The following is a 13246-nucleotide window of genomic DNA, read 5'->3' on the forward strand; positions in this document are numbered from 1 at the left end:
GGCCTGTTAGGCATGTCCCCTGCTGGGGACAAGGGTCAGCCATTTTCAGGATGGAAATTAGATGGTCTCCCTCTGCTGCCCAGAAGTGTCTGTGTACAGCACTGTGTTGAGAAGGAAGGGTTCAGAAGCCATTTGCAGCTGCTGCAATGGGTGCTGCATTGTTTAGCGATGTCTGCCAGGAGCCCTGGGAGAGGGTGGGTCAGAGCCCTTGGTATGAGGCCCCCCCCACTTGACCCCTGCAGCCACCTGGTGGCCAGTAACTGAACTTCAGCCTGAAGGTGGCTGTCTTCAGTCACTATGGAGGCTGGAATTGGTGGCAAGCATACGGGGAAATCGTTTCTAATCTACACTGTTCCCAGGGGTCAGCAGAGTCTTTTGGAAGTGAGGAGAGCATGGGCAATTTAAAAAGAGACTTCCCAGGTGATTCCAGGAACTTGACAAATTGTCCTGGAAGAACTCAGCAGGAAATGGCTAGCTGGCCTTCCCAGTAAATTGCTCTTGTCTTTCAGGGACATAACACAGGGATGTTCAAAAATCCTCTTGAAGAGCCATGCACACCTGCAACCAATCTGAACATTCTAGTGGTGAAGCTGGGGGATCAGGAGTTCAAAGCTAGCCTAGACAACATATAGAGTTCAGGGTTGTCCTGGACTATTATATGAGACCTTGTCAAGGGAGGCAAGGGGGAATTTTCTAGAGTTATTTATCTGGCTTTGGGGATCATTGAGAAAGTGGAATATGGGTCTATCGGTGAAGGCTCCCTGTGCAATGGAAGGTGGTAAACACGGGGTGGTGTTGGATGGTCATTGGGATCCTTAGTTACTGTCTCTGTGCTGAGTGCAGGCCTGAGAGTCTAGAGGCCCCACTCCCTTCTGTTCCTAGCTTCCTTGGGTCTTTGTTTCCTCATCTGATTGATAAATGAATGGATTGAGCAGGTCCCCACTTAAGTTTAGGTTCCGGTGTGTGTGGGATGTATGTATGTATACATGTTTGTATGCGTGTACATGTGTGTAGCTGGTGGTCAGAGGTCGACATTGGTGTCTTTCTATGTTGCACTCTTATTTTTTGAGGCAGGGTCTCTCCGTGAACCTGGAGCTCACTGACGGGGCTTGACCAGCTGGGCAGTGAACACCAGGGCTTCTCCTCCTCCTGCCTCTACCTGCCTGGTGCTCAGATTATAGCCCCACCCCACCATGCCCAGCTTTATTGTGTGTGTGCACGTGGTGTAGGCGGAGCATTGAGCTGACATGCAGGTAGCAGTCAGGTGAACACTGTGTGGAGTCCGTTCTCTCTCTCTCACACTTGTGTGTTCCAGGGATTGAAATCGGGTTTCCAGGCTTATGCAGCAAGAACCTTTACCCACTGCGCTGTCTTGCTGGCCCACAACTGGCCCTTCACACAGGTTCTAGGGATCTGAACTCAGGCCCTCATATTGCCAGGCAGGCTCTTTACTGAGCTATCTCTGCAGCCCCCAGGATCTCAATATACTTGACTTCACGGTTGTTGACACTTCTCCCAAGATGGGAGGGTGGGGATGAAGGTATGCCCCATTTGGTGGGCTCCCTGGCTTCTAAGAAGATGGGGGCGGGAGGCTGGGCATCTTGAGCCCATCTGCCTAATACTCGGGATGAAATCAAACAGCATAGCACCACTGCTGAGTTCCTTTGCTGCACCCCAATAAATTGCTTATGTGATCCACAAGCCATGACATGTCCTGGTAGGAAGGCAAAAGAAACTTCTGGAAACCAGCAAGGAAGAGAGGCAGGACAGCCACTTTCTCGGATATTCCTACTTTATTTGTTGGCTACATCAGTGCAAAGTAAAGGCAGGTGGGCATCGTGCATGCACCCGGGGACGTGTGTTCTAAGTGGAAGGGCAGGTGCGTGTGTCGGGGAGGGCATCAGGGTGCTTCGAGCAGGCTGCATTCTGAATCCAGAGCCAAAACCAGCATCAGGCTTGGGCGACACAGCCAGCCAGCATGCTTTCTCCTAAGGGTGACCGTGACAGGGAAGAGGGCAAAGCATGGGGACTATAGGGACTAAACAGAATTAAAGGTAAGGAGGAAAATGGCAGCAGGAGATGGTTAGCCACCTCAGGGCAGACAGAGCCTGATTCTAGAAGAGTCCCTCAGCCACAGCACGAGTCACCGAGAGTGGGGAGCATCCCAGGGGACATCGGAAGGAACGAGCAAGGCTGAGCTGGGAATGAGAGTTTTTAGTCTTGGTCCGACTGCCGCAGTTGGGCATAGGGGGACTTGGGACACTGACGGGGAATGACTATCAACATGGGAAAAACCAGACTTTTCTTCTCCTGTGTGGAAGATGGCCCGTCCCAGCCTCGATGTACCTTCCTCTTGGTTTGTGATGGGCCTAGAGGGTCCTGCCCTGATCAGAGTTTTTAATACTGCTATCTGATTGCCCCTGGGAACCTCAGGGAAGAGAGCAGAACAGAGGAGGCTCTGACGGGGAGCGGGGGGGGGGGGCTGTTCCTTTGTTCATTGCCAAAGAGTAGGAGAAGGGGAGAAGCGAGGGGCCTGGGAGGAGGTCCCCTCAGACCCAGAGCCCTGTGCTCACTTGGGGGGCCAGGGACAAGAAAGAGATCCAGGACCTCAAAGTGTCTATAGTGCTGGAGGATGGCTGCCATGCGGCCAGGCTGTGCCCACTGCAGCCCCCAGGCCTGAGGACAGCCAGGCACGCCAGCGGGAGATGTGACTTCAGAGGTGTGGGGCCCAGATTTATCCGGCTTGTGAAGCTGCTGACCAGGCTGGCAAGGGGCATGGGGAGGGGTGAGGCTCTGCCTCGCATCCCCCAATGTAGAGGGGAGAGTAGGCGAGAAGCAGGAGGGCAGAGGGGCATGAGGGTGGGTGGGAGGCATTGGTAGGATGGAAGATAGCAAGGAGGAGGGAGGGGGATTGGTTTTCCTGGAAGAGGGGGGTGCGGGCCCTCTGTATATTCTGTGTATCTATCTCCGGGTGTGTCTAGAGCCCGGGGTGGGTCTGATTGTTTTGAGGGGACAGAGGCAGCATCAATGTACAATTTCTGCCCCTGTGCTGATCCTTACAGCCGGAGGGGTCTGCCAGTGCCCAGGGGGACACACAGACAGGACACAAGGAATGACCTTGTATGTGTTCAAGGTTAAAGCAAGCCCCTTTGTAAACAGCTCCCCACTCCCACCACCCCACCACAGGGACCAGAGAGGGCTGGCATCCAGATCCTGCAGCCCAGGGAGTGGGTCTTTGGCAGCAGTCTGAAGTGGGGGAGACATCAGAGGCTCAAGGGTAGCAGGAAGGCTCTGAGAGGGGATCGCGGCTGGGGTGGAGACGGGAGCACGGGGAACACTAGTTCCTAATCACTGGACACGTGGTTCTCATTCTGCAGTTGGTGCCAGCGCTCTATTTTCTTGTCCTTGTTCTTCAGACATTCATACCAGTGTTTCAAGCGCTCACCTTTGGCAGAGATCCCCAGCTGGCAGCCTCCTGGAGATGAGCAGAAAGGGGAGGGAGGGGCAGGTCAGTGGGGAGGGAGGCCGTGCCCACACATGTCCCTAGACTCAGGAGTATAACTAGAAGAAAGATGGCCACCAAGTAGTGACACCCCCAACCTTGCCATCCTCTAAGAAGAGGCCTGTTGCTATGTGACTGTCATCATCATTATTATCACAGACCCTCTGAAACCTCAAGAGCCTGCTATGGCTCCCTACTGCAGCCCCGAGTCAGAGCCCCAACAAATCCTCGCCTGGATTCTCCTCTACTTTTCTGCCTTTGTCTCCACATGCTGGGCATTCACTGTCACTTCCCGAAGGGTCAATTTCATCCTTATCCCTGTCTGGAATCTCTCCCTGTGCCATGGTTATGACTTTCTATCCTTGGCATTTGGAAGAGCTGGTGAAGTTAAACCTTCCATCTGGAACTTGCCTAGAGATTAAGGGGGGCTCCCTTCTGACTGTTTCTTGCAGAGTCCCAGGTTAGCCCTGAGCCTACAGAGCTGCTGGCAGATGGGGTGGTGTGAACATGCCCCCCAAGCCTTGCAAAGCACCCTACAGGTGGGGGAGAGACAGATGAGGGGCTTGTCCCCACAGCCAGGGCACTCACCAATGTAATCGTTAGATTTGCCGATGTCGTAGTCCCATACTGAGATATCCAGGGACTTTTTGGCCAGGTCGCTGTGTTTGATGTCATAAAAAAACTCCTGCGAACAACAGAGAGGGGGTTTTAGCTCCAGACTGAGTTCCAGGCCAATCAGGGATTGGCTCAAAAACAAAAACAAAAACAAATGGACAAAAGTGTCTTAAATGTCATCATTTCAAAAACACACACATTTCTTTATGTGTGTTTGCACACCATGGCTCACATATAGGGGTCAGAGGACCAGTGGTCTCAGAGAACAAATGCAGGCCATCATACTTGGCCAAAAGACTCATTATTTACTGAGCTACCTTTCTGGGTCTATACCATCATTTTCATGGTGACACTCAGTGACTGTTGGGCTGTAGCCTGGTCCCTCACGGTTGGGTGTGTAGGCTGCCTCTAATTTTCAGTCATGAATGACACCATCAATGGCATCGATGGGGCAGGATCACTTGTCCATCCATGATGATTAACTTAGGACAATTTCCAGGAAATGCATTTCTGATTCTGGTGTATACAGTGACGTCAGTTGAACTATAAGTGATCTGGCTGCAAACTCAGAAGTGCATTCTATTGTTGCTTCAGGAAAAAAACCATGTCTGAGGCCACAGTTGGGGGGTTGTCTGATGAGATACTTGTTTTGAGACAGTGTCTTGAGGGGTCTCGCTAGGTATCCCGGGATAGCCTTGAACTTCTGAACCTCCTGCCTCAGTCTCACAGGTCTGGCCCCTGCCCTACTTGTATTTCTTATTTGTGACTTGTCCAAATTCTAAGAGATGGTAGGGCTGCAGTGTTTTAGTCTCCTGTGTGAGTTTTGGGATGCTGACTTTCAAAAACCATCATAAATGAACTGTATCAGACATCACCACTCCCCCACTTACAAAGTGTGGTAGAATCCAGTATTAGCCAGCTCAGAGACAAGGCCAGAGTGAGAGCACAGGGACTGGACAGCCCACGGCAGGGGTGGGACTCAGGGCTAGGGGCTCCAGCTCAGCCCTGCTCTCCTTGCATCTGGACAGTGTATTTTTCTCTTTGGAGGCTGTCCAGGTGGGTGAGCTTACAACTCCACTCCTTCCTACTCCTTATTCAGTCCTCTACTGATGGGACAGATGCCTGTACCCCTCCTGCCTGGCTGGCTTATCAACAGGTAATGGAGAAACAGGGGTTCAGTGTGAGAGGGAAGGAAGGAAGGCTTTGGAAACATAGAGGAAGTTTGTGTGTGGGAGGTCACATGCGTTCTTTGTTTTGAGGCATGGATAGGAGTTTGTCAGGGAGGAAAAGAGGTGAAGGGTACAGCCACTTAGGAAGGGGACAGCATGTTCAGATTCGAGTTTTCGGCTTTCCCATGAAGGAGGAAGCATCTGTGAGTACCCAGTGCTCAGTGGGACTTGATGGGGGGCGGGACATGGAGGTGGCCGAGCCTGCCACTGCCCTCATTCATGTCATCACAGATCAGGAAAGGTGCTGGGGGTGAATTAGTCCAGTGTCTGGAAAAACGGCTTCCTCCCTGCAGTGTTCTCAAGCTGCTGGCTTTGTCTGTGACAGGGATTCTGTCCCCTCTCCTTTTGACATGACGGAAGCCGTTGATCGATTTCAAACTGCTCTTTTGGGTTGATTAGGAACATTCTGGGAGGGATTCATTTCTCTTTCACATACAGAGAGTCTCCACCACTTATGCCAAAGGAGGAGGCGGCCTTACCTCATTAAACTCAGGGTTCAGGGTTTTCTTTTTAATCTGAGTCTTGTGCTTGGCTTTCTTGCCCATGTCCGGTTTCAGCCAGCTGGGAAGAGACACCCGTATATCAGAGAGCGCCCCAACACTGGTGACACCTTGGACGGTGGGGGCCCTGCTCTGAGCACCTCTGGTCACTTTGCTGCTCAGCATTGGATTTCTGTGACCTCAGGGGAGAGTATAAAACCCTCACACAGCCCCAGTGTCCATGTGGTTGGGTCCCAGCTCCACCCCCCCCCTTCACACTCTCTGTCATCATGCTCTAGACCACCCCTTCCTCCTCCTCCTCCTCCTCTTCCTCCTCCTCCTCCTCCTCCCCCCACAGCCTTTGCACACAGCACTGTTTTCTCCAGCCAGGAAGCTCTTCCTTAGAGTAGGCACAGTGTTTAGCACATAGTAGGTGCTCACCCAGTATCTTGTGGGTGAAAACAAGCACTTTAGGGGTGGGACGGGACAGTGTATGACAGACACTAATGATAAGTGGCTGAACAAAGTCTGCTTATGCTCTCACGGTATTTTCTACAGGAGTGAACAAAAGTCTAAGCACCATCTCAGGGTGGGGACATCTGACTCCAGTGGTCACTAGTAGAGCCAGCTTTGACAATATTACAGGGATAACCCCAAGTCTGAGATATTTTGGGTGTTTTTTTTTCCAAACAGGGTTTTTTCTCTGTGTAACAGCCCTGACTATCCTGGAACTCACTTTGTAGATGGCTGGTCTTGAACTCACAGAGAGCTGCCTGCTTCTGCCTCCCAAGTGCTGGGATAAAAGGTGTGAGCCACCACTGCCTGGGAATTTGGGGTATTTCTATACTGAATTTGAATGAAGCCACATTGTCTCTTTGGCAGTGGAGATCTGAGGTACTTGGAATGGAAATGGAGAGAAAGAGAGAGAGAGAGAGAAGAAAGAAGAAAGAGGAGAGATAGAGAAGAGATGGAAAGATAAGAGAGAGAAGAGAGAATAGAGAGTGAAGACAGGAGAGAGGGGAGAAGCGACAGAAGAGAGAGAGAAAAGGGGAGAGGGGAGAAAGGAGAGAGAGGAATGAGAGATGGAGAGACAGAAGAGAGAGAAGAGGAGATACAGGGAGGAGAGAGGAGAGACAAGAGAAGAGATGGAGGAGAGAGAGATGAGATCCAGAGAGGAGAGAGAAGAAGAAAGAGGAGAGGAGAGAGAAGAGGGAGGAGAGGAGAGAGGGGAGAGAGAGCCCATCTCTAGCTTACCTCTTTCTTGTTCCCTCTGCACCTGAGGCCAAGCCCAAAGGAGTGTGGCCACTAACACAAATACACTGACAAGGTAGATGTCGCTACAATGGGGTCCATAAGTGGGATCACTATGCCAATCCCTCTGGGAAGGGACAGTTACACGGGTTTCCATATGGCAGGCATCACCCTGGCTGGCTTTCTGACACTCCAGCCTCACCTTCAGTCTGTTCTGGGCATAGTTTAGCTGTGTGACCTAGGGCAGTCTCCTTCCCTCTCTGGTCTCAATGGTTAATAGTCTGGGGGTGTCTCTCGTCCTTCATCCTCCCTCTCCCAGGGTCTGAGCCCCCCAGAGCCCCTCTCATCCTCCAGCACTGCTGCTTGACTCACAGCTTGACGAAGGGGTCTGAGTAGCCGTTGGCATCCATGGCGGCCAGGTGCACACAGCGGATAATGCCCACGATGAGGCCACCCTGCTGAGTGCTGTACATGAGGGACACCAGGATCTTGCCACGTTCCTCTATGTCACCGATTCGCTCCACCTGCTGCATGTGGCAAAAGGCAGTGTGGGCCTCAGAAAAGCGGGAGATGTGGGCGGTAATTGAGCAGGGGGAGGGGGATGGGAGCCAGGGCCAGCGAAGGGGGGGCTGTCAGCACCATGGACAGCGGGTGCCTCGTCCTCACTGGTACAGGAGTGAGCCCTAGGCTAGGCTCACACAGGGCACATTAGGGCCAAGCTCAGCTTGAGTCAATCATGACCAGAGCCCTGACTTGGAACATTCATTGGAGCTGGTCTCCATCCTTGACAGACGTTCACCCTGGTCCCTGACCTGACCCGGCCTCATGTTCCCACAAAGGGATGAGCATGCCATTGCTCTTAAGTGTAGAGCCAGCAGCAGAAGCCATGGGAAGTAAGCCCTGGAAAATGGGTATGCAAGAATGGGGACAGTCCCTTCTTCCTACGGTCTGACCCTGGGGGTGAAGGACATTCCCCCTCCCCCCATGAGCCAGCAGGCCAGTGATTGGGGGGAGAAGAGAGAAGGGGGGAGGAAGGGGAGAGACTGGTGGCCCCTGGTAGTCTCGGCAAAGTCACTGCCACGTTCCACCCATGGCCAGCTTACCTCCTCCTCGTAGAGCGCCATGCCACGGGCTGACCCAGTGGTCCCTGCGCGCTTCATCTGCGGGAGGAGACAGAATGGGGAGGTAACCTTAAGGGCTCACCACCCCCCCTGCTGAGGGAGGACCCAGAGTCACAACGGTGGGCTCTCCAAGCCACACCCCCCACGCTGCCCCATTCACTGATGTTTACACAGCATGAACTGTCCAGATGGGAGCAGCAGCCGAGTGTGAGTTTTACTGCAGCCCCCAATTTACGGAAGGTGACACCAAAGGTCAGAGAGGACCAGCAGGCTGTCCAACTGTTGGGGAGCCCACATATAAACCACAAGTATTCATTCACTCGGGCTGCGTGGCTCAGGGTTCTTGGTTTCTTCTGTGTGACTCTGGGGTTCTTCTGATGGACTCCAAGACTCTGAGGAGCAGGGTTGTGAACTACGGGTTAAACTCAACCTCTGCCCTATAGAGATGAGGACATCTGGGAGGAAGGGACAGTGCTGACGAGACTACTGTCCTTAGTGCAGTGGTCCACAGTGAGGTGGAAGGAGGCGGCTCCTCAGACACCTGTCTACCTGGCTACCTCTGTGTCTTGGGAAACCACGTCCACTAATTTGGCAAGACAGGCATACCCAGAAGCTGGTGACGCTGAAGACATGACTTAGCAGCTGGATCCATTGGGTGAGAAAGAGAAAGACGCCTGAAGAACCAGCTGCCACCAGACAGGGTCCCCCAGAGACACCTCATGCCCAGGACTGGCTCTCATGACTTACTCTGTGAGCACACTCCCAGTTGGCTGTAGAAGCACAGCCCAGTGCCGAGTAACACCCTTTCCTGGCCATCCAGCACAAAGAGGCTGCGGGTGCGCCTTCCATCCCGGGGCTTCCCTAGGGGTAGCTGAGTCCCTGCTTCTTGGGTGGCCCTGGCCATTTGCTCCTGACCCTAAAGTCACCCCACCTCCACCTGGTGCCCTGCACTGCCGCAGCCCCTGCCTGATGCCCACACAGCCAGCACTCACCGGGATCACCCGCTCCAGGCAGATGTTGAAGTTTTTCCTTTGGTTGGCTTTCAGCTTCTTGAGCGAGACCCTGGTCTCACCAATGAACTCATTGTGGCCAAACTTGTCCTCATCGCACACAGAGACCCTGCCATGAGCCAGAGAGAGATAGAGAGAGAGCAATGGATACTGGGCCCCCTATGCACCTGGTGAGGGGCACTGGGTATGGCCTCAGTTTACCCAAGTGACTCAGTTCCCAGGCTGAGGGGTCTATCCCTCTTGTGATCCCAAACAACCACTGCACATGCACGTAAGAGCTAGAACATTCCAACGCCAGAGGCCCTCAGTCAGGGTCCTTCTCTAGACACTCCCTTGCCCTAAGAGACCCACCCACTCTTGCCTGCAAGGAGCTATGCACCTGCACTTGACCCTGTGTAAACAGGACCACACAGTGCATACCAGCTTTTCTTGAGAAAAGGACTTGAGAAGTAGCCCGGGCTAGATTGAAATTCACTATGTAATCCAGGCCAGCCTAGAACGCCCAAGTCTCCTGCCTCAGCCTCCTGAGTGCTGGGATGGCAGGCACGCACACCCTGCTTATCTTATCTACTGCCTGCTTACCTACCCCTCCCTGTTGCTTCTTCAGCACCGTGCCTGTGGGTCTTAGCTATGCCTGCAGCCGTGAGTTCTGCATCCAAACACATTCATGGACAAGACCCCTCCTCAGTCTGTACTGAGCGTGTGCAGATGGTTGTCACAGCTGGACAACACAGGCTGGGACACAGCCATGACGCAGAAGGCCCCCTGCATGGACAGCTCCCCCTGGAGTCCCACCCTCTGCTGCCACCTGCAGGCACCTGAGCGTCTTTCTCTGCATGTCCTCCTCCGTAATGCCATGGTACTGCAGCGTCTCATTCCACACAGGGTTCCGCGTGTTGCGCAGGGTCTTCGTACGAAGCTTGTTGGACTAGAGACCCCCAAAACAGACAGACAGGCACCCATCAGTAGAGACAACCTGGAGACCCTCCTTGAACATCCCCTTAAGTGAGGCAGCTCGGACGTCTTCCATGGAGACAGACATGGCTTACAGCGGAAACGAGGCCGCTAATTCTGAGGCAGGGGCAGGGGGATGTTTCCTGAGTCCTTAGGCAGGGTCCTCCATGCCTGCAAGTCCTCGGAGGAGACAGCTTGCCTTCCCTCCCACAGCATTGAGGAGGGAAGCCGCAGCCTTGACACAGTAGGCAGGTGCTCTCCCCGTGAGGAACACCTCCACCCCAAAACAAACTTAAACCTCAAGATGGAGCTCACTAAGTTGCCCAGGCAGGCCTTGAACTGGTGACCCTCCTGCCTCAGTCTCCCCAGTATCTGGGGTAATAAACTTGTGCCATCAGGTCCAGCCTTTTGAAAAAGTAGCACAAAGTTTTTCATTTTACTCCAGGAGAAAAGACTAGAAATACAGTTATAAACACAAGAGGAGGCTGGATGGTCCTAATTCACACTAATGTGGAAGTGAATGATGGGACTTAGTGGGTTTTGATGGGCAGCAACAGTCACCAGTGGGCTGGAGGAGAGGAGGGACCACAGTATCACTAGTCAATCACAGCAAGAGGTGGTGGGCATGCCCTTAGCTCAAAGACAATGATGAGACAACGTGTGTATGTGCATGCATGAATGTATGTGTGTATACATGAATATGTGTATCATGTGTTTAAATGTACATGTATGTGCTCTGACGTATTAGGTATTTGAAACTCACAGGCATCATCCCAGGAACATGAAGCTCAGTGCTCCCTCCACCCCTAAGACACCCACTTCAAAAGAACACTGGCTGGGACTAGCTGGAGAGCAGGAGGGCCGTGCTGGCACTGGGGCCAGCGAAGGTACGTGTGTGTGTGTGTGTGTGTGTGTGTGTCTGACTCCCTCCTGGCCTTTGGCAGCTGCTGGGCTCCAGTGTTTTGTTCTGGGGATGCTGCCTCTTCCCCCACTGTGAGGGCTTTGCCTGCCTTGGGATGGGGTGGGGATGCAGGCTCTGAGTAGAGAGCCCGTGAAGAACCCACGGCCGCTGAGTACCTTGCTGGCCCCAGGCAGCAGGTGCAACTTCACATAGGGGTCCGCCAAGCCATTGGAGTCCATGGGCTTCAGTCCCTGCAAGAGGAGGAGGAGGCGCAGGAGGGTCAGCCACAACCGGGGATGACATCTGTCTCACCCAGTGGGGACAGAACAGAGGGTTGCTGTACCATGAATATAACACTGGCATCTGGTGCAGAGTTTAGCAACATACTAGCTGTGTGGCTGTAGGCAGCTTTCTATGCCTCTCTGGGCCTGTTTCCACACTGTTGAATGGAGCCGTGAGGCGGTTTTAGCATAGTTGCCCCTGGGTGTTATAAAAGGAATGGAGAGGACATCCCAGCATAGTTAGCAGATACAAGTGGCTGGGGACCCAGACATTCCTGAATCCAGGACCTCAGACATTCCTGAATCTAGGACCTCACCTCTGCTTTCATTTGAGACCTCAGTTTCCCCACTTAGGGAGTGAGGCTCACACCACCTGTCCCTCCTCAGGGCCAGGAGAAAGTGGTTTTAGCATCATTATCTGAGATTAGTTAAACTGGCCTTGCTCACCTGAGCAACCCTCAAGGCTTTGTATCTCAGACACCCTGTCCACCCACCCAGGCTAGGCAGAAGTCCCACCTGTGACCTCCACTTGCTCATCTAATTGATGGGGCCGATGATGTCCACAGAGAGTAACAAATGAAGTCTTGCCTTTGAAGATGAGCATCCTGTATTCAGGGATGTAACCCCAGTCATTGGTTTCTGGCCTCAGTTTCCCCCACCTGACTAATGGGACTAATAAAAATGCCTCCCTCACCTGGTCACCAAAATAGCTGGGAAGAGAGTAATATACACCTGATCACCTCACTGTAGTGCCTAGTATACAGTAGGGACTCAATAAGTGCATGCCACAAAGTGGTTTGGGCTAGAAGGTGAATTGATGCAGGAGATGCTTTAAGCGTGTTGGCTCTTGTTTACCCTCCAAACTGGAGGGCAGGAGTGAAAGGAGGATTGTGTCACTTCCACCACAGACTGGCAGGCACCCACAAATGACCAGCCACTTTACAGTTGGCTTTCCCGGCATGCCTTGGAGGAAGGACACTTCTTAACCCCAGAGACGGTCAGCCACTTTCCCCAGGCAACACAGTGAGCAGCCAGCAGCCACTCCGGGGGAATCTGCTCCAAATCTTGCTGTTTTTTCCTGGGGTCCCAGACTTAAGTTCACCCCGGATTCCCCAAGGTCTGGAGTTCATTCAGCCCACATCCCGTGTAGCCAGCTACGGCACCTCCTTCTCCAAAAAACCACCTTAGTATCCATAGCCACAGTTCCCACTCCAATGCTGCCCTGGCGGACGATGACATCAGCAGGAGTCGCCAAGTCAGGCTGTCTTGGTGGCACCTGAACTGTCCCCTTTGCATGCTGTAGGTGGCCTAGGTGACCCTCACAGCCAAGCTGCCTCCTGCTCCCAGGAAGCAGCCACAGGACCATCCCCAGAGGAAGTCCTCCCTAAGGAGGTTTGTCACGACTGATGACAACCCTGTTTATCTCTGTCATTGCCACAGGTCAATGACAGCAGGAGCCGGGCCTGGGACTCATTCCCAGAGCATCCCCAGGGGTCCCCACGCACCTTTGCCCTGATGATGGTACACTGCAGGTTGCTATTGTCCTGGTCATAGAGAAGACTGAATTCCAGGGCACCCAGCGTGGCTGCAGGTGACAGAGACAGGAGTCAAGAAAACATCTGTTTAGTCAATCCATAAACATTGTCTGGGCACTTACCAATGTATCCAGCCTCAGTTAGGTACTGGGACCACGGAAGAGAGGAAGGGCAGGCCTTGGTCTCATACTCCATCGTGGTAGACCTAGCTCCTAGGAGCCTTCTGCAATCATTTGTGTACATGTTTAATTAGTGACAGCCTCCCCTGCCAGATTGAGAGAGCCCTAAAGATAAGAACTAGTGTTCTCGATAGATTACCTGACTCTGTGTGTGCAAGGCGCATAGTAGGTACTCCTGTGTATGCTGCC

General features: G+C 53.1%; 1 protein-coding gene across 2 annotated transcripts in view; it reads right to left on the bottom strand.

The window, feature by feature from the left end:
- Window positions 1-1774: 1774 nt before the first annotated feature.
- Rph3a (rabphilin 3A) overlaps window positions 1775-13246 on the bottom strand; it is a 69409-nt gene continuing 57937 nt past the window's right edge. For both annotated transcript variants that reach the window (XM_040731370.1, XM_040731369.1), the window contains 9 exons: window positions 12849-12928; window positions 11239-11313; window positions 10026-10135; window positions 9190-9316; window positions 8180-8236; window positions 7449-7603; window positions 5826-5907; window positions 4091-4187; window positions 1775-3475 (listed from right to left, as the gene is read on the bottom strand). In XM_040731370.1, the coding sequence (XP_040587304.1) occupies window positions 3345-3475; window positions 4091-4187; window positions 5826-5907; window positions 7449-7603; window positions 8180-8236; window positions 9190-9316; window positions 10026-10135; window positions 11239-11313; window positions 12849-12928 (914 nt within the window). In that variant the 3' untranslated portion in view covers window positions 1775-3344. The remainder of the gene's footprint in view (window positions 3476-4090; window positions 4188-5825; window positions 5908-7448; window positions 7604-8179; window positions 8237-9189; window positions 9317-10025; window positions 10136-11238; window positions 11314-12848; window positions 12929-13246) is intronic.

The sequence above is a fragment of the Mesocricetus auratus genome, unplaced genomic scaffold, assembly GCF_017639785.1.
Source record: "Mesocricetus auratus isolate SY011 unplaced genomic scaffold, BCM_Maur_2.0 Super-Scaffold_100025, whole genome shotgun sequence".
Taxonomy (NCBI): Eukaryota; Metazoa; Chordata; class Mammalia; order Rodentia; family Cricetidae; genus Mesocricetus; species Mesocricetus auratus.